Here is a 24,296-nt window from a genome sequence, read left to right on the forward strand (position 1 = left end):
ATGTATTAAATCATTTATATATATATACACAAAGCGTAGCATTTGATTATCAATATTGTTGTCGTTTTTAAATATTCAAGAATATCCTCTTAGGTTCAAATCTTAGGAATCCGAGGTGTGACAAGGGTCAGAATTAGTTTAGGCATTAACCACCATTAGCCACTAATCTAATTTCTAATCCAAAGGCCCAAAACAAATCTTGAAATAAATACATCAATCACAACCCTCCAATTCAAACTTGATACGATTATTACACCATTATACATATGCAACCATGTTTACACAAAAGAAAGATAGCTTTTACCTTATTGGTGATATCTAAGATGGTATAAGAGATGGTGTAAGAAATAAAAGTCCACAATTTTGGAAAGAGGAGAGAGAAATGGGATTCAACTTTGGGGTCATTGTGGGCTCCAAAAAGTCTAAAAAAAGGCACTATAAGGATTTCCCCTTTTTCCCTCCAAAACCCTACACACTTTCTGTACAAAATTAATACAGTTAAAGTACGTTTTCTGTGTGATTAATTCACCATACTTACAAAATCATCTCAAGTAAATTAAACACAGATAATAACACATAAAAATATATGCCGGGCCCAGGGAGTCCATCTCTTAAATCTCAAACCGGATTAGGCCGTTGTGCACACAAACTGAGACGTTCTATACACCAATTTTCCAAATCACCAGAACGGCTCTAAATTAATAAATTATATTGTATTAACATTGTAACATAATATACCAGACCAAGAGAGTCCATCTCTCGAATCTTGAGCCAAATTGAGCTTGGGTGCATGCAAACGAGGTGATTGGCGCACTGCATTTCTAAAACAACTAAGGGAATTTAAATTTATTGGCATGCATCCTATTATCATTTAAACATCATCTACTGGGCACAGAGGGTCTGTCCCTCAGGTCTCAGGAATTAGTAAATGCAAACTGTGGCGACCGGTCGAGCAAAAAAATTAACCGACAGAGGTCTAGACATAAGTAACTAGAAAACTCTGGAGGTTTTATGATAATTATTCAAAGTTAATTAGGGTGTGTTATTGCAATAATTAGAATTTCAAATTTTTCCCAATCATTACAGGAATTGTTGGTCTATAATGGAAATAAAATTATTTCATTCCAGTAAAGAGTCCTTTCATGTTCTAAAAAACAATATATCAGACACCAACTCAAAAGAACATCCAAACACACTGATTGGGGTCAACCCCCTTAAAGAACGTGCTTAGAGAACAGATTCACATGTGCGCACACACAAAAGACAAGAAAGTTCATGTGGACATGATCATCAATGGCCTAACAAGTCTTTACTAAGAAGACACACGATCCACCAGTCTTGGATCAATTGCACAGATCCCACAAAGATTCTTGGTTGTTTTTACATCGAAAAATCATATTTATACATTATGTATTACAAATCATTCCTCAAATTAAGGATTTCTATATATTTATCCATGCTTTGGATTCAGCTCGGTGAATTTTCTGTTGATGCATTTTGTTTAGTTCTTTCCTAGTCTAGAGCTAATGGATCTTTATTATCTAGGAACCATTTTCTTACTCATATGCTATGCATTCTGCAAATTAAGAATTTCTATATATTTATCCATGCTTCGGATTCAGCTCGGTGAATTTTCTGTTGATACATTTTGTTTAGTTCTTTCTAGTCTAGAGCTAATGGATCTTTATTATCTAGGAACCCTTTTCTTACTCGTACTCTATGCATTCTGAAGTTTCATTTTTGGAGAATTGTGCCTCTTTAAAATTCCTATTGAGACCATTCAACAATTTTTCTGTAAATAAAGTTGCTCTGCAGATTTCTCAATTCTTCTATAATGAGACTACTATTTTTATGAGTTTGTCCTTCCTGTGGAGTCAATCTACAAGACCGTCATCCAGAAGGCAAGTAATTATAAGATTTAGCCTCTCTTTTTTCTTTTTACCATTCCCACTACAACAAAAACTTAACCAAAACCAAGGATAAATGGTTATCCTTAAAAACTTAAACCTATGATCCGAAAACTATCACCATATTTTACTGCTCTATAATTGCAGAAAACCTTCATTTTCAAGCAACAAAAAAGAGTTCACAAAAAATTGAAAAATTATTATGGTTTTTAGTCATATTTTCAGTTTGATGTAAGTGCATCATACTGGACCCATACTTTAAAAAAAAGAAAAAGCAAAAAAAAGAAGCTAAATATTCTATGACAATAATTGCACCTGATTACATAACCCAACTCGACTCAATAAAGCCTTCATTTTTTTTTATAACTTCACTCAATGAAACATTGTCCCAACATAGTGGAGTCGATCTCAATAATCCTGTTTGGCCATTCTGCGAGATTAAGGGCCACTTTACTTGAACAAAATCCTACAATGTGTTACCATTTGCCCTTAAATTATCTGCAACAAGAACAATATCACTTATACATTGGTTGTTTGGCAAAACTTGTTTGCAACTTTAAAAAAACATCTCAAACCCATCTTAGAAAAAAGTTAGTTGTTTGAGCTAAAACAACAGAATTTTAATTTTACGCTAAATTCAAAGTACAAATGTTTCACATTTTTTAGTTAAATAACCTACCCCCAATAAAAAATAAATAAATAAAATTCAAATGAGGCCTTCCAGATAACCAAAGCATACTTGTTTTTTTTTTTCTCATTTTATCTCTAATAACTTCTAGCATTTCTCGTTTTACCACACATCCGAGCATCAAAATTTCATCATCTGTATATTATGAGCAGATGGTTTATTGAGTTTTTTTTTTTTTTTTTTAAGATTCTAAAAACTCAAAACTATTTATCAAACTAACTTACTTTTAAAAAACGCAAGTTCAAAATATGACTTCATTATGAAATTGTATGTTCAAAATACAATTTCATGGTGAAATCACTTCTTCAAGATGCAATTTCATGTTGACATGACTTACTGGCTCTGTTATCATAATATTACGATTTGCGATTCAATTTACGATTCGATTCACAATTTTTGCAAAATCAATACAAATCTATGAGTAAATCTATAGTGAATCGCACAATTCACAATCGATTTACGATTTGATTCATTTTTTACAATTCATGCAATTCTTGAAATTATCATTTGATTCTTTTTTTCTCCATCTTTTTAGTGAAAATGACATAATACAACTTCTAATTGCGTTTACTACCAAAAGAACCAATATATATACATGATTTGTTGTTATCTTAGTGATTATTGAGTTTTTAATAGGATCCAATCAGATTCAATCAAACCCAACATATTTGTAACATTTCTTCTCATTTTTTTCGGTAGAAAAAATAATAATATTTCTTCTAAAGATGTTTAACATTAAAGTAACTTACACCAATTATCTATTACCGTTTTATTAAATTAAATATAATTAAATATTGCATGAGTGAGGTTAGTTATACATTTTAAAATGTTTTAAACTTTAAAATAAAAGATTCTAAATAATTCTTTCTTATTATATGGTCCTTGTTACTTGGAAAAGTATGTATGCTTATTGTCCAAATATCAATATTATTGTTAAATTATTGTTACTTCGAAAATTGAGAGTTTATCTTTGTTTATCGTCTTTTATTAAAAATGGTAGATAAGAAATATCTAAAAAAGGGAAGACGTAAGATGGTGATCTTACATAAGAACCTTTGTTATCTTGTTACCTATTAAGCTATGGGATCATCATTCAAAACAACATTGTTATTGATTTAAGCCTAAATATTTTATATTCATAAGATATATTTAACATCCAAGTGTGTAGATATATTTTTCTAAGTAATTTAGAAAAGTGACTGATTCTTTATGATTCACGATTCGATTCGCGATTCAGTACAAGGCAATTTCAATTTACGATTCGATTCATGATTTTTAACAACTATGCTTACTGGTGTGTAGATGTGGGTCATGTCAATATGAAATCATATTTTGAACCAACGATTTTAAAAAGTGAGGTAATTTGATAAATAGTTAGAAATTTTGGTTATTTATATAAATAGTTTAATTTGATTTTTTGGAATATCCCCACACACACACAAAAAAAAACCTTATGGTTTATTAACTACCAACATTTTGCCCCATAGAGTAGGTGATGCAAAACGTGTGTTCAGTAATTTCGTTATGGAGATTTTATAATTTAATATCTTTAATATTTATGTTTATTTATTTTTAGTTATAGTTTAATTAGGAGTCTTTGGTTTCCTATTCTATTAGGGTTTTAGTTTTCTATTTTGATTAAAGTTCTAATCTATAAATATTAAGTTTTTTGTACCGTCTTATTCAATGTTGATTAATAGATTTGGATTGATAAGGTTGTGGCCTTGTGCGATTAGGGTTGTAGCCCTTGTGTTCTTCTTGTCTCCCCTTTCTTCCTTTCTTTCTACATCATAAAGTTGATGTCACAACACAACCATTATTTTTTTCCCTCCAATTTCATATGTATAAACGTATCATGAAATAAAGCAAAAGTACTTTTCACTTAATCCATTCTAATTCTACTCCTTTTCAATGAGTACTATTACCGAAATCTCTCCAAGGCAGGGGAGGGAGACAAAGGTTCTCAAACTCTAAAGCATTGTGTAGAGTAAAACAAGGACTAATAATAATAAGATTTGTGTACAATAAACTTGACTAGCTATCTCACTTTAAATAATTGCATGTGATGTGACTCTCCAATAATTGACATAAAAATAAGGATGGTTTATTGTGGGACCTTTTCAAACTTTGGAATAATGAATAAAATAAAATAAGAAGGATCTAATATAATGTGATGAGTTGTGTATGATGAAGTCATTAGTTTCTTGTATCCAAAGAGATACATGTGACTTAATCAAATCCTAGAATCGAGAAAAGAAGTAGATAATTGAGTTCATTTAGTAACTTTTGGCCTAACTATCAAATTAACGGTCTCCAAAAAAACAAGTTGTTACTGTCCCCTACAGTAACTCGGTTCAAGAGTTGGGCCAAATTTGAAGTTTCTGGCCAACATATATTTGTTTTCAAAATGTCGAAAATAGTTCCTTTTCTCCTTATAGTTTGATGCATTGCATAAGATTAAATTTCAGAAAGTTAATACTTGATCTTATTTGATTTTATGTTTGAATTGAGTTGGGCACTTTATAATATGATCTTTAATCCTTTATTAATTAAAAAAGAAACCCAGATTGGACCCGCTGCCCAATGGGACCTTCCCCAACACCTTTTCTCCCCCCTCCCCATAATATAGTCCTTGCTCCACCTCTGTCTCCATCCCTTCATATAATCAAAGTCTAAATAGTAGAAATCATTCAATCTTTGGTAACTCAAAGCCTCCTGACACCCTCATTTGCAAATCTAGTTTTTATAAAGCTTCGTATATTAAGTTTCAGTCTCATCTTAAATTCTCTTTATTCTAGATCTTTTCTGTAGCTTCATCTCTAATTACAGAAAAATATTTTCCTCATAATAAACAACTAGCTTCTTCTTTTTCTTTTTTTTGGTGGTACCAAGGAGTCCTATTTCTCATATCTCAATAACCAGAAGCTTACGCAACAGATAAATAAAAAAACTCCTTTCCCTCTTGCCTTTTTCGATGTGCACCTAATTTTTTATTTCTCCCTATCTTCATTACACAATGTTTCTTTAATTATTCTTCAAAGAGAATATAAAGATATAAAAGACCACAAGGAGGTCAATACAAGTTATAAATTAATGAATTTTTTAGGTACCTTTGTGTTAGCCACATCCTCAAAGATTCTTACACCTGAAAACCAAAACAATGGAAGGTTAGCAGGCCAACACAGTAAATTTTCAAATACGGACATCCAAATTTTGTGCATAAAAGAAAGCAAAATATATACTCCCTTTGTCCCATTTTGTTAGTCCTTTTTGGAAGCTTTGATTTTTTTAGAGGACATGCAATCATTGCATTTGAATTCAAATTTGAAAACATTTATTCCAATATTGCCCTTGTCTTTGTGTTAAAATCCACCTACTCTCCACCTACTTCACCCACTTAGACCTACTCCACTAAACCTAACCCACTACACCACTACCACCTTACCTACTCCACTAAACCTAACCCACTACACCACTACCACCTCCACTTCACCTACTCCTTACCTACTACACACTCACCCTCTTCTATATATAGGAATCATGAATCATTGTAATAGATATCAATATAAATCAATCAATAATACAATTCTCTATTTCTCTTTATACATTAAATTTCTACATGGTATCAGAGCAAGGTTAAGCACTTAGTATTTTTCGTTTCACCGGCGGGCGGCAACCTCGCCTTGGCCGCCCGCCGGACCTCAACCTATTCCGCTTATTTTCTACACATACCTTCCCATCACTGCCTAAATCCTCTCTCTTGAGGCCAATGTGAATTCCTCTTCTTCATAATCTGCACTAACTGTGGCATCTTTTCCTGGGGCCAACTCTGCAACCCAACACTCAATCTATGCTTCTCCTCCATGCTCATTTGCCTCTTGTTAGGATCCTTCGCCTTCGGCTTTGGTTTGGGCTTCGCCACAGCCTTGAGCTTCACTGCAGCTTTCAGCTTCACGGCAGCCTTCGGTTTCACAGCAGCTTTTGGCTTCGCAGCTGGCTTGGCCTTTGCCGCTGGCTTGGGCTTCACAGCGGCTTTAGCTTTTGGCGCAGCAGCTTTTGTCTTAGCCGGAGCCTTCTTTTCCTTTTTCGCTTTTACAGCCTTCGGCTTTGCAGCAGCCTTCGGCTTTGCTTCCCTCTGGTGGCTCCCCAGGTTCCACCTGAGCTGCATGATTCATTTATAGCTGCAATTGATAAGGGAAGTATTAGAACAATGCCCAATAGAAGTATGCCAGCTGCTCCTTACCCTACTCTTAGAGCACTATTAATAGGTGATGCTTTCAACATGCGTCATCCTTTAACTGGTGGAGGAATGACTGGAGCCCTGTATAAGGTGTTTTGTGCATCTCCTGATCAAGCAAGGAAGGAAATGCGTGAAGCATGTTTTGATTATTTGAGCCTTGGAGGTGTGTGTTCAACAGGACCAGTGGCTTTACTCTCTGGTCTAAATCCTAGCCCATTGAGCTTGATACTCCATTTCTTTGCTATAGCCATATATGGTGTTGGCCGTCTCTTGCTACCATTTCCTTCCCCTAAGCGCCTGTGGATAGCAGCTAGATTATTTTTGGGTGCATCGGCTATCATTTTTCCCCTCTTTCTCTCACATGGGCTTGTCCCCTCTCTCTCCTCCGTTTGATTTCAAAATCCATTATTTTTATTTATTTTCTCCAAACCACTTTCCTTATTTCCCCCATCTTTCATTTTGATTTCAAATATATTTTTATTATTTCTTTCTTTATTTTTCTTTCACATTATTTTTTAATCTTTTTCCAATTCCATTCATACCATATAGCTTTGCACACCAAACCATCTTTTATTCATCTCAGGGATCAACCCCGATCACAATTTTAACAAAAAAAAAAAAAACAAAAAAAAAAAAAAAAACAACCACAACAACACAAACCACAACACCACAAGATTTGTTTTCTTTTCTGCAGACGGCCACCCACCGACCTCACTTTTTCGCCTATTCCGCCGGTCTTTTCTTCTTGCCCCCGTCCTGGGCGGCCCTTGACGGTGTTGCCTCCGTGTTTCCCACTCCACTGGGCACGATCACTCCACCCTGCTCCTCCACTACAGCATATGGCGGACCTCCAAATCGGAACATAATGGTGGCCTTCCGCTTCAGCTCCTTATTTTCCGCCTTTAGCACACTTATCTCTGCTCGCGCATCCTTATACATGCGTTGGAGCAGAGCCAGTTGGGCGTTTAACTGCTGCACCTCATTTGTCCTATTCTGCAGCCGGTGCGACAAGTTTGTGACCGCAGTCATAGTTTCAACACAGGACTTCAATGTATACTGATTAGCTTCAATATCCGTTTGCACTGCCATTTTTTGCTCCACCGACCGCATCGGAAAGTTCAACGGAGCAAAACCAGAGGTGTTTGGTTGAGGTTCACAGGCCACCGCACCAGTTATCTCTCTTGTTGACTCGTTGAGGTCGGGAAAGAGAGTGAGCAGACCACGGGAAGAAGAGGCTATGTTCTGGGTAGCTGAACGGGAAGAAGAAGCCATGTTTTTGGGTTGCTGAGTGTTTCAGAGAAGGGTTGGTTACAGAATGTTACAGAGAACGAAGAGGTTTCAACTGGTTTGTTATGCTTCCAAGCCTCAGACTTCGCTTTGGTTTATAAAGACAGAGACGACGAGGCCGAAACGCGCTCTGTCAATCACGTGCATCGCCGCGTGTCAGGCGCCCCTTTTGATGGCTCGACGCTTTCTGTCGGGCACGTCTTTTGATGAAGTGGGCGCGCCTTTTGATGGCACGCCTTTTGATGGCACGCCTTTTTATGGATTGGACACGCCTTTTGATGACACACCTTTTTATGGATTGGGCACGCCTTTTGATGGCACGCCTTTTGAAAGATTGGGCACACCTTTTGAGGGTGCGACTTTTTAAGGGTCCGACAAGACTCTGTAAACTGTCCCAACATTGATTCCGGTTAGCTCCTTCATGGGTCCGACAAGACTCTGTAAACTGTCCCGACATTGATTCCGGTTAGTTTCTACAAGAGTCCAGCAAGACTCCGTAAACTGTCACCACAACTTTCACAACATTGTCTGCTACAACGGTCCGACATGACCCCATAAACTGTCTTCTACATCGGTCTGACACCGCCATCCAGTGTCCTCTACACCGTTATGACACCACCATACAGTGTCCTCTACATGGTTATGACACCCCCATACAGTGTCCTCTACAACGTTATGACACCACCATCCAGTGTCTTCACCAATGGTCTGACACGACCATACAGTGTCTCTTATCCTCTTTTATTTTTTATGTATTTTCTTGTTTTGTTACTCTCTCCAAACTCAAGTTGGTTAGTTCCTATCCCCCTTGAGTTTGCGGGGGGCTGTTAAAATCCACCTACTCTCCACCTACTTCACCCACTTAGACCTACTCCACTAAACCTAACCCACTACACCACTACCACCTCACCTACTCCACTAAACCTAACCCACTACACCACTACCACCTCCACTTCACCTACTCCTTACCTACTACACACTCACCCTCTTCTATATATAGGAATCATGAATCATTGTAATAGATATCAATATAAATCAATCAATAATACAATTCTCTATTTCTCTTTATACATTAAATTTCTACACTTTGCATTTTTTAGTATATTTATAATCACTTAAAAGGTATAGTTTTGGAAAACAAAACACTTTTTACTTTTCAAATAGGACTAATATTTTGGGACATCCCAAAATGGAAAGTGACAAACAAAATGGGATCTAAAGCTCTAATACCAAATGATGCAATCAAATCTAAGGCTCCGCTTGATTAGAAAGAAATAATTTATGGAAAGTGAAAATGATAGAAAGTAAAGTGAAAGAAAAGAAAAGGAAAAGAAGATATCTTCTCACATGAATTTGATTATGATGAAAATTTTGTAAGAAAATAGGAATTCTAATTATAAGTTAACTACTTTTATAACAAATTTAAACTTTCTAGTATTTTCTTGCTTTTTTTTGCAAGAAACTGGAAGCTTAGTTACCATGCTATTATGAGTTGTACAAGAAAATTAATGTTCTTGTAACTTTCACCACTTTTATGCTAAACAAACTTAGAAAAATTTTGTTTTTTTCCATTTCTTTCACTTTCTACCATTTTCATCCTAATCAAATTGAGCCTTAAGGAGAACTGTCTAAAGAGAAAAATACCAAATTAGAATACAAAGAGCTAAAGCTCCTCTGAATATCACGATACCAAAATGTCATAAATTGATTATTAGGAGCCTAAACCACCTATTATAGGCTAAAGACACAACTAACCACTTAATACTGCTCATGTATAGTTGACCAACCTAAAAACACGCCAACACTCTAAATCTTATACATCAAGAAATTCCGGGCATGACAAGAAAAATCGTAGAACCTTTCAAAATGAAGAGAAGCCAATGTATGGATTGAAACTTGAAAGTTCTTTTTGGCTATTTCGTATAGGTAGTCAGTGCCATAGCCAGGATTGTAGTTTACTGGGTTTAGTTAAAAAGTATCATCAATATCATTATGATAGTATAAGTTCTACACAACCTATATCCAAATCAAATTTTACACTATAATTTTATATATTTTCAATCACATCGACAAAAGGTATTTTAAAAGTTGATACATTAATACTTCAAAAAAAATCAAGCAAAGATCTACACTTACACAATTGTTCACAAATTTTTATTTTTTGAATCATTATATATATGATAACCTTGCTAGTTATGCAATACATTTTTTTTTCAATATATGTGGCCAAATAATGATTGATTCAATCATTACTCTAAACAAAATAAAAAAATCATCACTAATGAGTTTTTTTTATAAATTGCATCAAAACTAAAGACCTTTTCACAATTGTAATTGTAATTGGTAGAATTAATGACCATGATAATTGTAGTTGTTATTTTCACTACAATGCTTTTGTAAATTTTCTCCAAAAATTGTATTCTAATGTGCATTAAGAATCATATATATGTAATTTTAAACAGCAAAGGCAATTTTTTAGAATGTATTTATAATAAAGTGAAATAAAAACAACAATTCTCTTTTGTTTCTTTAATGTCAATGGGTTCAATTGTTAAAATCCAAAATATTTTAGGTAAATTTAACATTTACTCTAAAAAAAATTCAAAGTTGAGTGGTGTCACTTGACACCACTCATTACACCATTGCTCCGCCTGTTTAGGTAGTTGTCAGGAGGGCTTGGCTGTCAAGGGCAATGATACTTGCCCTTGATCAATTTATGAATTTTGCTAATTTCTTCCAATTTTAATGAGTTGCATCCCCTTGACACCACTCATTACACCATAACTCTGCCTATGTAGGCAGTTGTCAGGAGGGCTTGGCTGTCAAGGGCAATGATACTTGCCCTTGATCAATTTATGAATTTTGCTAATTTCTTCCAATTTTAACAAGTTGCATCCCCTTTGATGCATCTTTTTGGTAGTGTTATATATATATATATATATATATATATATGTCATTTGCTTATCAAAAAATTGTATCATGTATATAGTAGATATTCTTACCATTAGCTTTCTTACTACATTATTCTTTTAACTTTATTTATATTTTTTCTTATGTTAAAAGTTGTCCATTGTATACTTTATTTTGGTCACACATAGTTTGTAATTCTTTTCAGAAGTTTAAGATAAATTTTGGGTGTATGAGCTGCATTTCCATACTATATTATTCCAATTAATAGATCCACCAAATAAGTTTGGCATAGATTTATTTATGCATAGATTGGAAGCAACTTTATTGCATATGCTTCATTTTTTGGATTACATGGAAGTTTTATGACTCAAAACTTTCTTTCATAGATTTCATGGGAGAGATTGACTTTGTAGATGAGTTTTGATTTTGTTTGTATAGATGTTGTGCTCAGAGGTTTTGCTCCTTCTAGCCTCTTCTATACGATATTTACTAATCAATTCTCACCCCCCCCCCCCCCCAACACACACACACACACAAAAAAAAAAAAAAAAGAAGCAGACAAAAAAACACTACATAGATCATGCCAAAGAGCTTCTGAGAAGTATTGTTGAAGTGCCAAGAAGTGTCACCCAAAGTTTCCATAATTTTAAATTTTCATTTTTAAATTAAGACAAAATCAATACTCAAGAGTGTTGGACACATTTCTAGGAGTATCTAAGAAGTGACATTGTCCGCCATGTGTCAGACATGGACACAACTCGCTAGAAGTATTTGTACTTCTTTAGCTACAAGAATGCCATAGTAATGAGAATATTGCCCTAAATTAGGTGTACTAATTTTTTATAAGATCCATAAACAACATTCCTACCCAACACAAAGTTAAGAGGGTTCAAATTGCTTATAAATGGGTCAACACACTTAACTCTTGTAACAAAAAAATAAAAATAAAAGGGTTAATACGTTTTATACCTCAACTTGTTTAACATAATTTATTCCATTTAATAAAACATTCATGTCAACCATTGTAGATAGCACCAACTTAACCAGGTAAAAATGAAAGGTTTAACCCATCAGATGTAAATGCATAAAAGGGTGAATTTATAAATAAAATAAAAAAATCCTTTCGTATTTTATTGAGTCTTAGAATTGGTAAATTATGGCATGAATAGGCTGTGAAGATTTGACAGCTCAGTAGATGGGGAAAATGTGTATTACAGCTGTGTATATGTCTGTGTATATGTTCTGTAATTAGAATGTTAATATCCCTGATTTATGGGGATTAGGTCTTAGGAGAGTTTCCTTTTATACTTTAGTTTGTTCCTATATATTTCTGTAAATTCTTTGGTTGAATATGAACGAGAGATTTCTCATATTCTGTCATTGAGAATTACGGACTAATTAATGTGTTGAACGGATCAAAAGCGATCATCTGGATTCACAAGTTAAGAATGTCAATCCTAGCAACACTCGTTTGTTAAATAGGTTATGAGGATTATATTATGTCAAACCATATCAAAGAAACTTCAGTCAGGGCTGAGTATTTGACACAATTAATTAATACTACCATGTTCAGATTGACCCAATTAACAAAAGCTTACCCTCATTGTATTTGTAAGCATCAAAAGCCTCCACATAAACAACCACAGTATCCATAACTTTCCCAACATAGGAGCACACTCACACTGTGTGGATGTTGACAATGCCACACAAGGGCATAAACTATGAAGTTAAAGACTAACAAGATAAAAAATGAAATCTAAAGACATAAATATATCAACGGAGAACATAAAATAGAGCCAAGTAACCATCTATTGAGATAAGATGAAAGGACAAAAAAAAAATTACCATTAACCATACTGACACATTTCCACTCATAAGCTTCTATTACATCTCCATCATCTCCTTGAAAGTATCCATCTGATCCAACATTTGTGGCCAAATTTGAAGATTTACGTAAAAGAGTCTCCGGCCCTGTGTATAACAAGGTTTTTTTTTTTTTTAAATCTAAAAATTCAAATGAAATTCGTGCATGTTTGATGCAATATCAAGATTAAACCAAAGTATTTATCAATATAAAATATATAAGATATTTATTTATGTTACATCGCACTATCTAGAATTGTATACAAAAGCACATTTGCAGCTGTTGAATAAATACAACCAACAGAATCTGTATTGGCCGAAACAGAGCACAAACAAAAATAACATGAAGCTAATGCAAAGAATCAAAATGTAACATAGGATACCAAAGGTGCAGATGCTTGGATTCTCCAATGTTGTAGCACCATAGCTAAGTGCATAGATGATAGGCTCAGTTAAATTAAATAAATTCATATCTTTTTTACGACCACATTCCATATCAGTTTAGGTCTTCCCCCCCCCCCCCCCCTTAACATTTCCATTTATGGTGATCATATCACTCTTCCTTACCCTTGCATCTATAGGTCTTTGTTGTACATCAAGCCATCTTAAGTTGTCATCTCTCAGCTTATCTTCAATTTGGTACTACTTCAGTCTTCCACCATTTTACAAATATATTTATTTCTAAATCTATCTTTCCTATTCATACCACACATCCATCTAAGGATTCTCATCTTAGCTATACTCTCATTTTCCAAAAAATGAGTGTAGAGGATGTTAAATTTAAAGTCAAAAAATTATTTGCAGCATTTAGACACTCTTGAAATGTAAAACATAAAGCAATTGAAATGATTTCTCAGATGGTTGTTGATAAGGGGTGGAAAACATTTCAGTTAGGACTTAGGATGGAAAACATTTGATTTGGCAGAAGAAGGGGCACACATAGGAAAAAGTAGACTCTAATCAAGAGAGGCACACAGCAAAAAAAAAAAAAAAATCAAGTAGGACAGAGGTTGTCAAAAAGCCATTTCTCTACACATTTGATTAGGTGGAAGAATGGGGAGCATAGAAGGAGTTGACTCTGATCAAGAGGAGCAAAGGTTTTGGAAGGGCCATTTCTCAACATTTTGATTAGCTGCGTTGTTGTGTGAGCAACTCTCAGAGACGTCATGGCAGAGCAGAGTTTTTCAAGCAATTTTTTGAGGGGGAGTCAAATGGTGTAGTGTAAAAGCCCAAGAAATTGGGGAGGGGGAGATTTTTTGAGTTAGAGGTATGAGGGCAATAAGAAGATTAGTTTTACAAAAGAAGGTGATCGTGTGGGATGGAAAGGCCTTTTCAGGACTATGCGAGTGTTTGCAATGAAGGAGAACCGACTTTCACTAAGAAGAGGGAGACTTTCTAGAGGTCACACTGCTGTAAAGACGGCCAGAATGCCCAATTAGGGTTCTGCAATAGGGAATTACAGAACCTACGTGAGTGGAGGTGGATCCCACATCATATGATGAGTTGACTGAGTTTCTACAGATGTTTTTGGTGGGCTGTTTTGGGAGTTTGGGTATGTCACGGCTAGACAAGGAGAAGGTTGGGTCTGGGTCAACAGAGACCATGGTGTCTGTCGAGGTTCATGTGAAAGAGCTTGATGGTGTTTTATACCTCTTTCTCCTTCTTTCCAAAGAGGCAAGAATGGCATTAGCTCAGAAAGACTAGTAGTTTGGAGAGCAACTTTGGATGCTATTTTGAATATGGAAGTGGGATCATTTCCTTCCTAAAAAAATGATGAAAGCATGTGTACAGGCCCAGGTACAAGTACGGGTACTTGTACGATATGGGTATGTCGATACGGTAAATCTACATAAAAAAAAAAATTAAAAAAAGGTATAGGTACTGACTGGTACGGGTGGGTACATTTATTAAAAAAAATATATTTATTTTTAATTTAGAGTAATGTAAAAATATTTATAAAGGTACAGGCCTTTCCAGGACTTTGCGAGTGTTTGCAATGAAGGAGAACCAACTTTCACTAAGGAGAGGGAGACTTTCTAGAGGTGGCACTGTTGTAAAGATGGCCAAAATGCCCAATTAGGGTTCTACAATAGGGAATTACAGAACCTACATGAGTGGAGGTGGATCCCACATCATATGATGAGTTGACTAAGTTTCTACAGATGTGTTTGGTGGGCTGTTTTGGGAAATCGGGTATGTCGCGGCTAGACAAGGAGAAGGTTGGGTCTGGGTCAACAGAGACTATGGTGTCTATCGAGGTACATGTGAAGGAGCTTGATGGTGTTTTATACCTCTTTCTCCTTCCTTCCAAAGTGCAAGAATGGCATTAGCTCAGAAAGACTAGTAGTTTGGAGAGCAACTTTGGATGCTATTTTGAATATGGAAGTGGGATCATCTCCTTCCTAAAAAAACGATGAAAGCATGTGTACAGGCACAGGTACAAGTACAAGTACGGGTACTTGTACGATATGGGTACATCAATACAGTAAAATCTATAAAAATAAAAAAGGTACAAGTACTAATTGGTACGGATGGGTACATTTATTAAAAAAAATATATTTATTTTTAATTTAGAGTAATGTAAAAATTAGTTTAATGATTTAGTTTGCTACGATCAAACTTACAATTCACATTTAATGCCAAAAGTAAATGCGTAAACCAAAATTAAATGTCATTATTAAATAACTTACAAACCATAGCTTAATTTTAAAAAAATGCTAAGTACAATAATAATTATAAAAAAAGTCTAATGAAACTAATTGTACCTTTGTATTAGAAAAAAACATATATATATATATATATATATTTCGAATACCAGGTATGTCTACGGTACAACAAAACTTAAGAAGAAAAATTTTAAGTACGTATTTCATGTATTCAGTACGTATACAGAAGTACCATACGAAGTACCAATACTCAGTAAGTAGCTGGTACGGGTACGACATGTTAATCAAAATACCCATACTTCATAGCTAAATGGAGTTTTGTGTGTTGCAAAGATGAGAATCGATGGACCACTTGCTTCTACATTGCAAGGTGACGAGAGAGCTTTGAGGTTGTCCTTTTACCATTTCTGGTGTTGCTTGGGATATCTCAGCCTCAAATTGGCTTTTCCTTCAATTTTGAGTGCAGGGTACCTTTTAACTTGGAAGGTGGTGGGTGCCCTTATGCTTGATGTGGAGTGTGTAGCGTAGTGTGAATGAAAGCATACTTTTGAGGAGATAAAGTTGTTCATACACAAATTAAAATTGTACTTAATGTAATTTTAGAGAATACCAAGATTAGGGAATGATTGTGATATCATCCCCTTTTTATATTAATGAAGATTAATAATTACAAGGGAGCCCTAAGGCATAGAATAATTACAATTGAATAATAACCAACTAATAATTGAATAATAATCTAACACTCCCCCTCAAGCTGGTGCGAAGATATCTCTCATGCTCAGTTTGACTAGGATGTCATACAGTGGCTTACTCCCAACTCCCTTAGTAAGGATGTCGGCGAGTTGTTCACTAGTCTGCACAAATGGAGTACATATTGTGCCACTAGTGAGTTTCTTCTTAATGAAGTGGTGATCAATCTCAACATGCTTTGTCCTGTCATGTTGAACCGGATTGTGAGCAATGTTAACCGCGGCCTTATTATCACAGTATAACCGCATGGAATCTGTCTGATCAATTCCTAGATCACTCAACAATAACTTGATCTATAAGAGCTCACACACTCCTTGTGCCATAGCTCTAAACTCAGCTTCTGCACTTGACCTGGCAACCACATTTTGTTTCTTACTCCTCCAAGTAACTAGGTTGCCTCCAACAAAGGTGCAATACCTTAAAGTTGATCTCCTATCAATTACTGATCTAGCCCAGTCAGCATCTATATAGGCTTCCACATGAAGATGATCATGCTTTGAAAAATAAAGACCCATACCAGGAGTAGACTTCAAGTACGTCAAAATTCTTATGATAATCTCGAAGTGAACCTAATGAGGAGCATGCATAAACTGGCTAACTACACTGACATCAACAGCAATATCAAGACAGGAGTGAGATAGCTAGATGAGCTTACCCACTAATCACTGATAGCTCCCCCTATCAACAGCTACTCCTTCATCATCTGCCAATTTCTGATTGGGTTTCAATGAAGTGTCACGGGCCTTACAGCCAAACATCCCAGTTTCCTTTAACAGGTCAAGCACATACTTCCTCTATGAGATAAATATCTCATCCTTGGAGCGAGCAACTTCAATTCCTAGAAAATACTTCAAGCTCCCCAAGTCTTTGATTTCAAACTCACTTGCTAAATATTTCTTTAACAAAGGTATTTCCTCACTATCATCACCTGTAAGAACTATGTCGTCCACATAAACAATGGGCGCTGTAGTCTTACCACATGAGGAATGTTTCACAAATAAGGTGTGATCTACTTGACTCTATTTGAAGCCATATTTAAGCATAGCCTAAGTGAATCTCTCAAACTAAGTCCTTGGAAACTGTTTGAGACTGTATAACAACTTCCGAAGCCGGCATACTTTACCCTCTATCTGATGATCCTCAAAACTAGGAAGAATGTCCATATATACCTGTTCTTCTAGGTCACCATAGAGAAAGGTATTCTTTACATCAATATGATGAAGTGGCCAATCTAGATTAGTTGCTAGAGAGAGAAGTGCTCTGATTGAATTTATCTTAGTCATGGGTGCAAAGGTCTCCTGATAGTCAACGCCATATGCCTGAATGAATCCTTTTACCACAAGTCTAGCCTTATAACACTCAATAGAACCATCCACTTTGTGTTTCACAGGGTACACCTATTTGCATCCCACAGGTTGTTTGCCCTTAGGTAACTCAATCAATTCCCAAGTGTCATTCTTCCTAAGTGCTTTCATTTCCTCAATCATGGCAAGTTTCCCCTCAGAGGTAGCAAGAGCATCCTGAAAATGGTTAGGAATGCTAACAAAGGAAATATTTAACACAAAAGCTCTATATGAGAACGACAAATGAGAGTAGGACACAAAATTTGAGATAGGATGTTGAGTATAAGATCTCACACCCTTTCTCTTGACAATAGAAACATCAAGATCAATAAGAGTATCAAGATCAGTAGACTCAAAAGATTCAAAGTTACTTGGACTCTTATCAGAAGTAGGAGATGGCAGTGGGTGAGCAAAAGTGGCCTCTTATATCCAGTTAACTTTCTGTCTATCTTTGTCCCTAACAATAACTTGCCCGTCCCTATCCTTAGTGACATTAGGTTCTGTAGTCCCAGTAAGAGGTGGTGGTGCAAGAACAACTGGTTCCACCATAGGAATCACATGAATCACTTCACACCAAGGCTCTCCCTGAAAGGAGGACTGTGACACCGAAGATGACAAGAAATAAGATTGGGACTGAAAGAATGTGACATCCATAAACACAAACCACTTACAAGAATGAGAGTGATACACCGAGCCATGTCAAGAAGATGACAATTTTTGCATTCCGCCACCCCATTTTGTTGAGGGGTATTGATGTAAGAGGTCTGATGGATAATGCCATAAACAGAAAAATATTGCCCTAACCCAAAATCTATGTATTCACCCCCCATTATCAGAACAGAAGATTTTAACAATGGCCCCAAACTGAGTACAAATCATCTCATGAAAACTGCAGAACACAGAGAAAACCTCACTCTTATTTTTCATGAGATACACCTAAGTAGTACGAGAAAAATCATCAATAAATCTAACAAACCATCTATGACCTTTCACAGACATAACACGAAAAGGACCCCAAACATTAGAATTAATGAAAAAGGAACTAAACTTTTATTAAAACTGATAGCAAAAGAAACTCTGTGTTGTTTTCCAAATTGACAAGACTTACAAAGAAACTCAGACACATTACTGTTTACAAAAACAGTAATCATGCTTAAGTAAATAAATGCTGAAGTAAATAAAAAGAAGGATGCCCAAGATGCTGATGCCAAAGCCATAAATCATCTTTGGTAGTAGGACTCGTGGTGGAAGAATAAGCAAGCTTGTCCGGTTAATCCAGGAAGTAGAGAACATTTTCTGCAAATCATTGCCAATCGTCCTCCTCGTGACAAGGTCCTGAAAAAGATAATGATCACAAAAAAATGTCACACTACAATCCAAATCCTTGGTAATACGACTAAAGGATAAGAGGTTAATAGAAAAATTGGAAACATGGAGTACAAAAGATAGAGGTATGGTAGGAGTGACATAGACTAAACTTTTACCAGAAATAGAAGAAACAGTACCATCTGCAATCCAAATTTTGTCCTGACCTGTAGAGGGCTTATAGGCAGAGAACAGATCAAAGAATCCAGACATATGATCTGAGGCACCAGAATCAATAATTCAGGGCAAAGACTTATGAGAAAGGAAAACACGAGGAAAATAGGCTAAGTAATCTGAGCGGGCAAACAACGAGAAAGATGTACTGAGAGCAGTAGAAGACCGGCGGTCTAGCAAGTGACACAGAACATCCTCAAGCTCATGAGTAGTAATGCCAGAGAGACCATCAGATGCCTAGCCAACGGAAACTGAAGTAGAATCAAGTGTATCAATGACACTAGACTGATGAGCCCGTGGATGAGAGTCATGTCCTCTAGATTGGCCTAACCGACCTCCTCTGGAACCAGACCAATCACCTCAACCCCCGAATGGAGTCCCATGAAGCTTTCAACACGTCTCACGAGTATGCCACGGCTTGCGACAGTAATCATAGAAGACGGACTCCTTGGCGGCAGACAAAAGAATGGAAGTCAGGCTGAGGCCATCTCTAGGGATAGACATTAATGCTAAGCGGTCAGTAGAGACAGGTGACACCATAGCAAACTGGCGACTCTCCTCATTCTATACATAGGCGAATGCCTCCTGAAGTGAAGGAAGAGTGGCCATATTTAGAACTCGACTCCGAATCAGATCATACTCCACATTGAGGCCTGCCAGAAACTTGAAGACCCTTTCCTATGCAATGAACTTACTATACCCGACTAAATAAGCAGTACAAACAGGCTTATAGTCTTGCAAGTAATCATGGCGTTTCCAACCGTTGGTGAGGAAAGTGAAGTACTGAAGAACAATCTGCTCCCCTTAAACAGAGCTCTCAATATAGCGGCGCAACTCAAATGCCTGTGAGAAATTCCATTTGCGGGAATAGGTGGCAGCCACAGCATCCCAAACATCCTAAGCAATCTCTATAGACAAGGAGCCCTCACCAATTTCTGGTACCATCGAATGAATAAGTCAATCCATAATCAAAGAGTTGGTAATATCCCAATGGTCATAACCCGAGTTAGTGGTGTTGGGTGTCCGTATCCTGCCATCAACATACCCCATCTTCCCTCTGCTCTTCAAAAAAATAGTCAAACTCTGCGACCACGCTAGACAGTTTTAACCATTAAATAGAGAGGTAGTGATTTTAAGACTAGCGCTGGGGTTATTAGTCATAGTAGTAGGTATAGTGTAACTCTCACTCCTAAATATCTGAGAAGTAGTAGACACACTGGTGAAATCTGCCATAGATACTGTACTACCGAACCCTTAACAAAACTGGTGCCAATCACAAACCCAGAAGGTGGGGTTGGAAAGAAAAACACAACTACTTAAAGATTTAAGAACTCAAACTCAAAGAGATTTTTTTTTTTTTTGGCGTAAATAAAAAAAAAAACAAAGAGAAACAGAGATGGGCTATCAGCGATCAATACAGCATCACGAAGAGAAACAGAGATGGGCTGACCTTCACGAAGCCGACAGACAACAGGGATTCAAACAACCAGATAGACGACACAGTAGAGGGACGCTAAAAAAGGAAGAAGAGTTGTCGACTGGGTCAGAGAAACCACCAGTGGCAGTCAGCAAGCTTGGGCATCCAGCACCAGTGGCCGATGAAGCTAGGAGGCCTGTCGGCAGTGGCTGACTAGGTTGGGAGAGCCCTTAACAATGCCGACTGGGTGTGGCGAGACTAAGAAGCCCTGCGGTAGTGGTTGTGTGGTGGTGTATGGGTTTAGGGTTGTGGCTCTAATACCATGTAATTTTAGAGAATACTAAGACTAGGGAATGAATGTGATATTATCCCCTTTCTATATTAATGAAGATTAATAATTACAAGGGAGCCCTAAGGCATAAAATAATTAGAATTGAATAATAACCCAACTAATAATTGAATAATAATCTAACATTTAATTCATAGTTTTCATTTTAGGCTTAAAAGAAATTTTTTTGCTCATGTAGATTTATTAGGAGATATCTCTTTTGGTTTATAGTTTGATTGTATACATTTGGTATACAGATGTTATGCCCTTCTGGCGTGTTTTTTAATATAGTTATCCAAAATAATAATAATTATAAATTTAAAAGCTAAAGCCTAAGGGAAAAGGTTGAGGTTAACTAGCACATGATAGACATAAGTTTTGATCACAAAATTAGACGACGTTCTAGGCTGTAATTAGTCACTTTAATATGCCCCATTAATTACACAATTCAAAAACAATTTCACTGTATCTTTATTAACACATATGGCATGAACAAGTAGCCATGACTTCGATATAAAAAACTACTCAAGAAGGGTCTAGGATTTAAGTCAAATTGACTTGACTTGGAAGTGAGCACTAGAAAGTTCATTGAATGTGGTTTTGAATTTCATCTTGAAGAACAAATTTATCATTAAATTTTCATTTTTAAAATTTCAGCTCTTAAAGATTGTAGAACCGATAAGACAGCACAAAAATCTTATTAGTCCTTAATTTTGTGACAAAGTGGAGAGCAAAATATACGCATGTATTGATTGTATCATAACCGAAGTCTGAAGTACAATATAAATAGGAAAACAATCGAAAACGTAAAAGCCTAATTACATATGATAAGACTAAACTACCCTTAATGACTAAACTAAATAACATAAACACAACATAGTTTACACCTCCACTCAAACTTAGGATGAGAGTGCAGAGAGCACCATGTGAATCTTTGTAAAGAAATTCGCCAACTAAAGAGAAGAGTCCTAGAATTTCATAGGAATCACCCCCTAAGTTTATGTTGCAACAACACACCCAACTCCCTAAGACTCAACTCACTACCATCGAAGCTTTCCTTTCAACCAAAAAGGCCCATTGAGTGCTGCACCCAAGGTATTGGTTTCACACTTCCAAAATGAGTATGTCTGTTCTAACTGCCCAATGGGTACTGCATCACAAAACTATAAGCTAAGATGCACACATAGAGACACAACACAATACGAACATGCTATGGACATGCTGACAACCATTTTTAAAAAACTACAGGACACAACACGCGTGGGATGTGCACAAAATGTATAGTTTTATATATTTATTTTGTGATATATTTAAATATATAGATATTACTTTTTTTTTTCTCAGCAACAAATAAAATATATGGATATTTCTTCCAAAGCTACTAAAAAGATACAACATAACAATAATTTCTGAAGTTTAAAGGATGGATTAATAAGTATAAATCTATATTGTTTCATTAATCATTGGATCCTAAATATTTTTATTCAAACTAGTAATGTGTTTCATGTGTCTAAGTCATGGACATATGTGTGTGCCTCAAATGTTCAAAATGTGCCAACATCTAAAAATATTTTTAAAAAATTAGGACACGTGTGGATGTGCGTCTGATGAGTGTCGATGTCTGAAACGGACAGGTCACCTTCTTAGAAGTGTCCATGCTTCTTCATCTACAAGTGCATGTCTAATACAGCAGCTAGGGACAGAAACAACCCGGGCATGGCTATTCCTAGGGAGGCATTGTCTTGGTTCAGTAAGTCTGTGGCAGGTTTTTTTTTTTTTTTTGGGTGAATTAAAAAAAACAAAAACTCATTGAACAAGATCAAGTATGTGGCAGGTTTTTCAGCTATAACGAGATCAAGTATGTGGTTTTCAAGCTCCATTTGTAATGTTTCAATGAATACCAAGCTGAACTAAACTCATTGAACTTATTTGCTCTCTCTCTCTCTCTCTGAAAAAGCAACCATTAACATGCACTCTATCCAAAAATTTAAAAACTAGTACTTAAGAATAAGTCCATGGAAATACTCCGCCCAAGACCTTCCAGAAATTATACCAAGTAGAAAAACACACCCACACAGAAAGAGAAACCATATTTAACGTGGTTCGGCCTTAAAGCCTACGTCCACGGGAGAGTAACCGGTTATCACTATAACAATGGAGAGATTACAGAAAGATTATAATAGGGGAGGAGCTCACACTCTCCTCACTCACCCACTCACCCGTCTCCCTCTCTCACACCGAGAGAGACGGTCTCTCCACCTCACATCTCTCACTCTCTTCTCTCTTGGTTCTCTCTTGTTGTCTACTCTCCTCTCAACCTCTATTTATACATATCATGAGGGAAGGTAGCTGGACAGCAATGGTGAGTGGATTGGTTAGTAGGGAGGTGCCACTCCCACTCTCTCTAAAGTGGTCTCCAACCACCCCACTCTCTCTAAGGTGGGTTAGCCACTCACATGGGATGATAATAACATAGCCAACAAATCACCCCCTCAACCCATGTGAGGTGATAAACTGCACACACTGCTGCTAATCTTGCCACGCCCAAATTTCAACAGAATCTTCATCTCCTCATTGAGACGCTACATCCCCTGAAGCTAGAGATAATACACCAGAGATACAAGAAGAGGAGGGAATCCTACATCCTCAACTCAACTTATACCACTCTCTGATTTGGAGAGAGCCTCTGCTCCTATCTCCCTCAGATCTCTTCTACGCTTCCTGTCTCGGATGTCTCCACTTGCTATGCTTGAACTTGCGCAACCAAGATATCTTGACACCCCCTGATTGGATGTCCTGCACCCCCTGCTCGGGATACCCTTGCATTACCGTGCAACTCCTTGCATTACCGTGCAACTCCTTGCATGATGAACACTGGAGCAACTAGAAAACTTCAGAGTTTGACACATCAACATCCTCAATTTTCCTTGCTCGGAGCTTATTTCTGAACAACCAGCCTTTGCTTTCTGCACTTCAGAACAACTTCCCAGCGATCTCATACGCCCGTTGTCTGTGCTGCAATCCCTGATGTTCGGTTCTGTCTCACTTGTACGTCCGTACTGATGTTTGACAGTTAGCCCTTCTGCCAAGACAACTTCCACCGCTTTGTACAAGTTACCACTATGCAACTCCGTGCATAGTGCTCGCACCCATGGCTTCTGGTCTCCCTGCGTCAAGCTTGCTTGAGAGATCTGCATCAACTCTATCATCTGCTGCCATGGAACTAAAGAAACCACCATAGAGAAATAAGACTTGCCACTCCTTGGCACGCACTCTTGCGTTTTACCTGTCTCAATTTCTCTGTCTGGAAGTTCCTATGAACTGTCAACAACCCGCTGCTGCACATTCTTCTCGCGCC

The 24,296-nt window shown here is 36.6% G+C and overlaps 1 protein-coding gene across 5 annotated transcripts in view; it reads right to left on the minus strand.

Annotated features, from left to right (window-relative positions):
- Positions 1–24,296, minus strand: part of LOC114279999 (protein ENHANCED DISEASE RESISTANCE 2) — a 110,763-nt gene that overhangs the window by 69,647 nt on the left and 16,820 nt on the right. For all 5 annotated transcript variants that reach the window (XM_028222314.2, XM_082925114.1, XM_028222315.2 and 2 more), the window contains exons 7-8: positions 12,878–13,003; positions 5,706–5,740 (exon numbers count right to left, since the gene is read on the minus strand). In XM_028222314.2, coding sequence (XP_028078115.1) covers positions 5,706–5,740; positions 12,878–13,003 — 161 coding nt within the window. The remainder of the gene's footprint in view (positions 1–5,705; positions 5,741–12,877; positions 13,004–24,296) is intronic.

This window comes from Camellia sinensis, chromosome 4 (assembly GCF_055761805.1).
Source record: "Camellia sinensis isolate YWXY chromosome 4, ASM5576180v1, whole genome shotgun sequence".
NCBI classification, from domain to species: domain Eukaryota; kingdom Viridiplantae; phylum Streptophyta; class Magnoliopsida; order Ericales; family Theaceae; genus Camellia; species Camellia sinensis.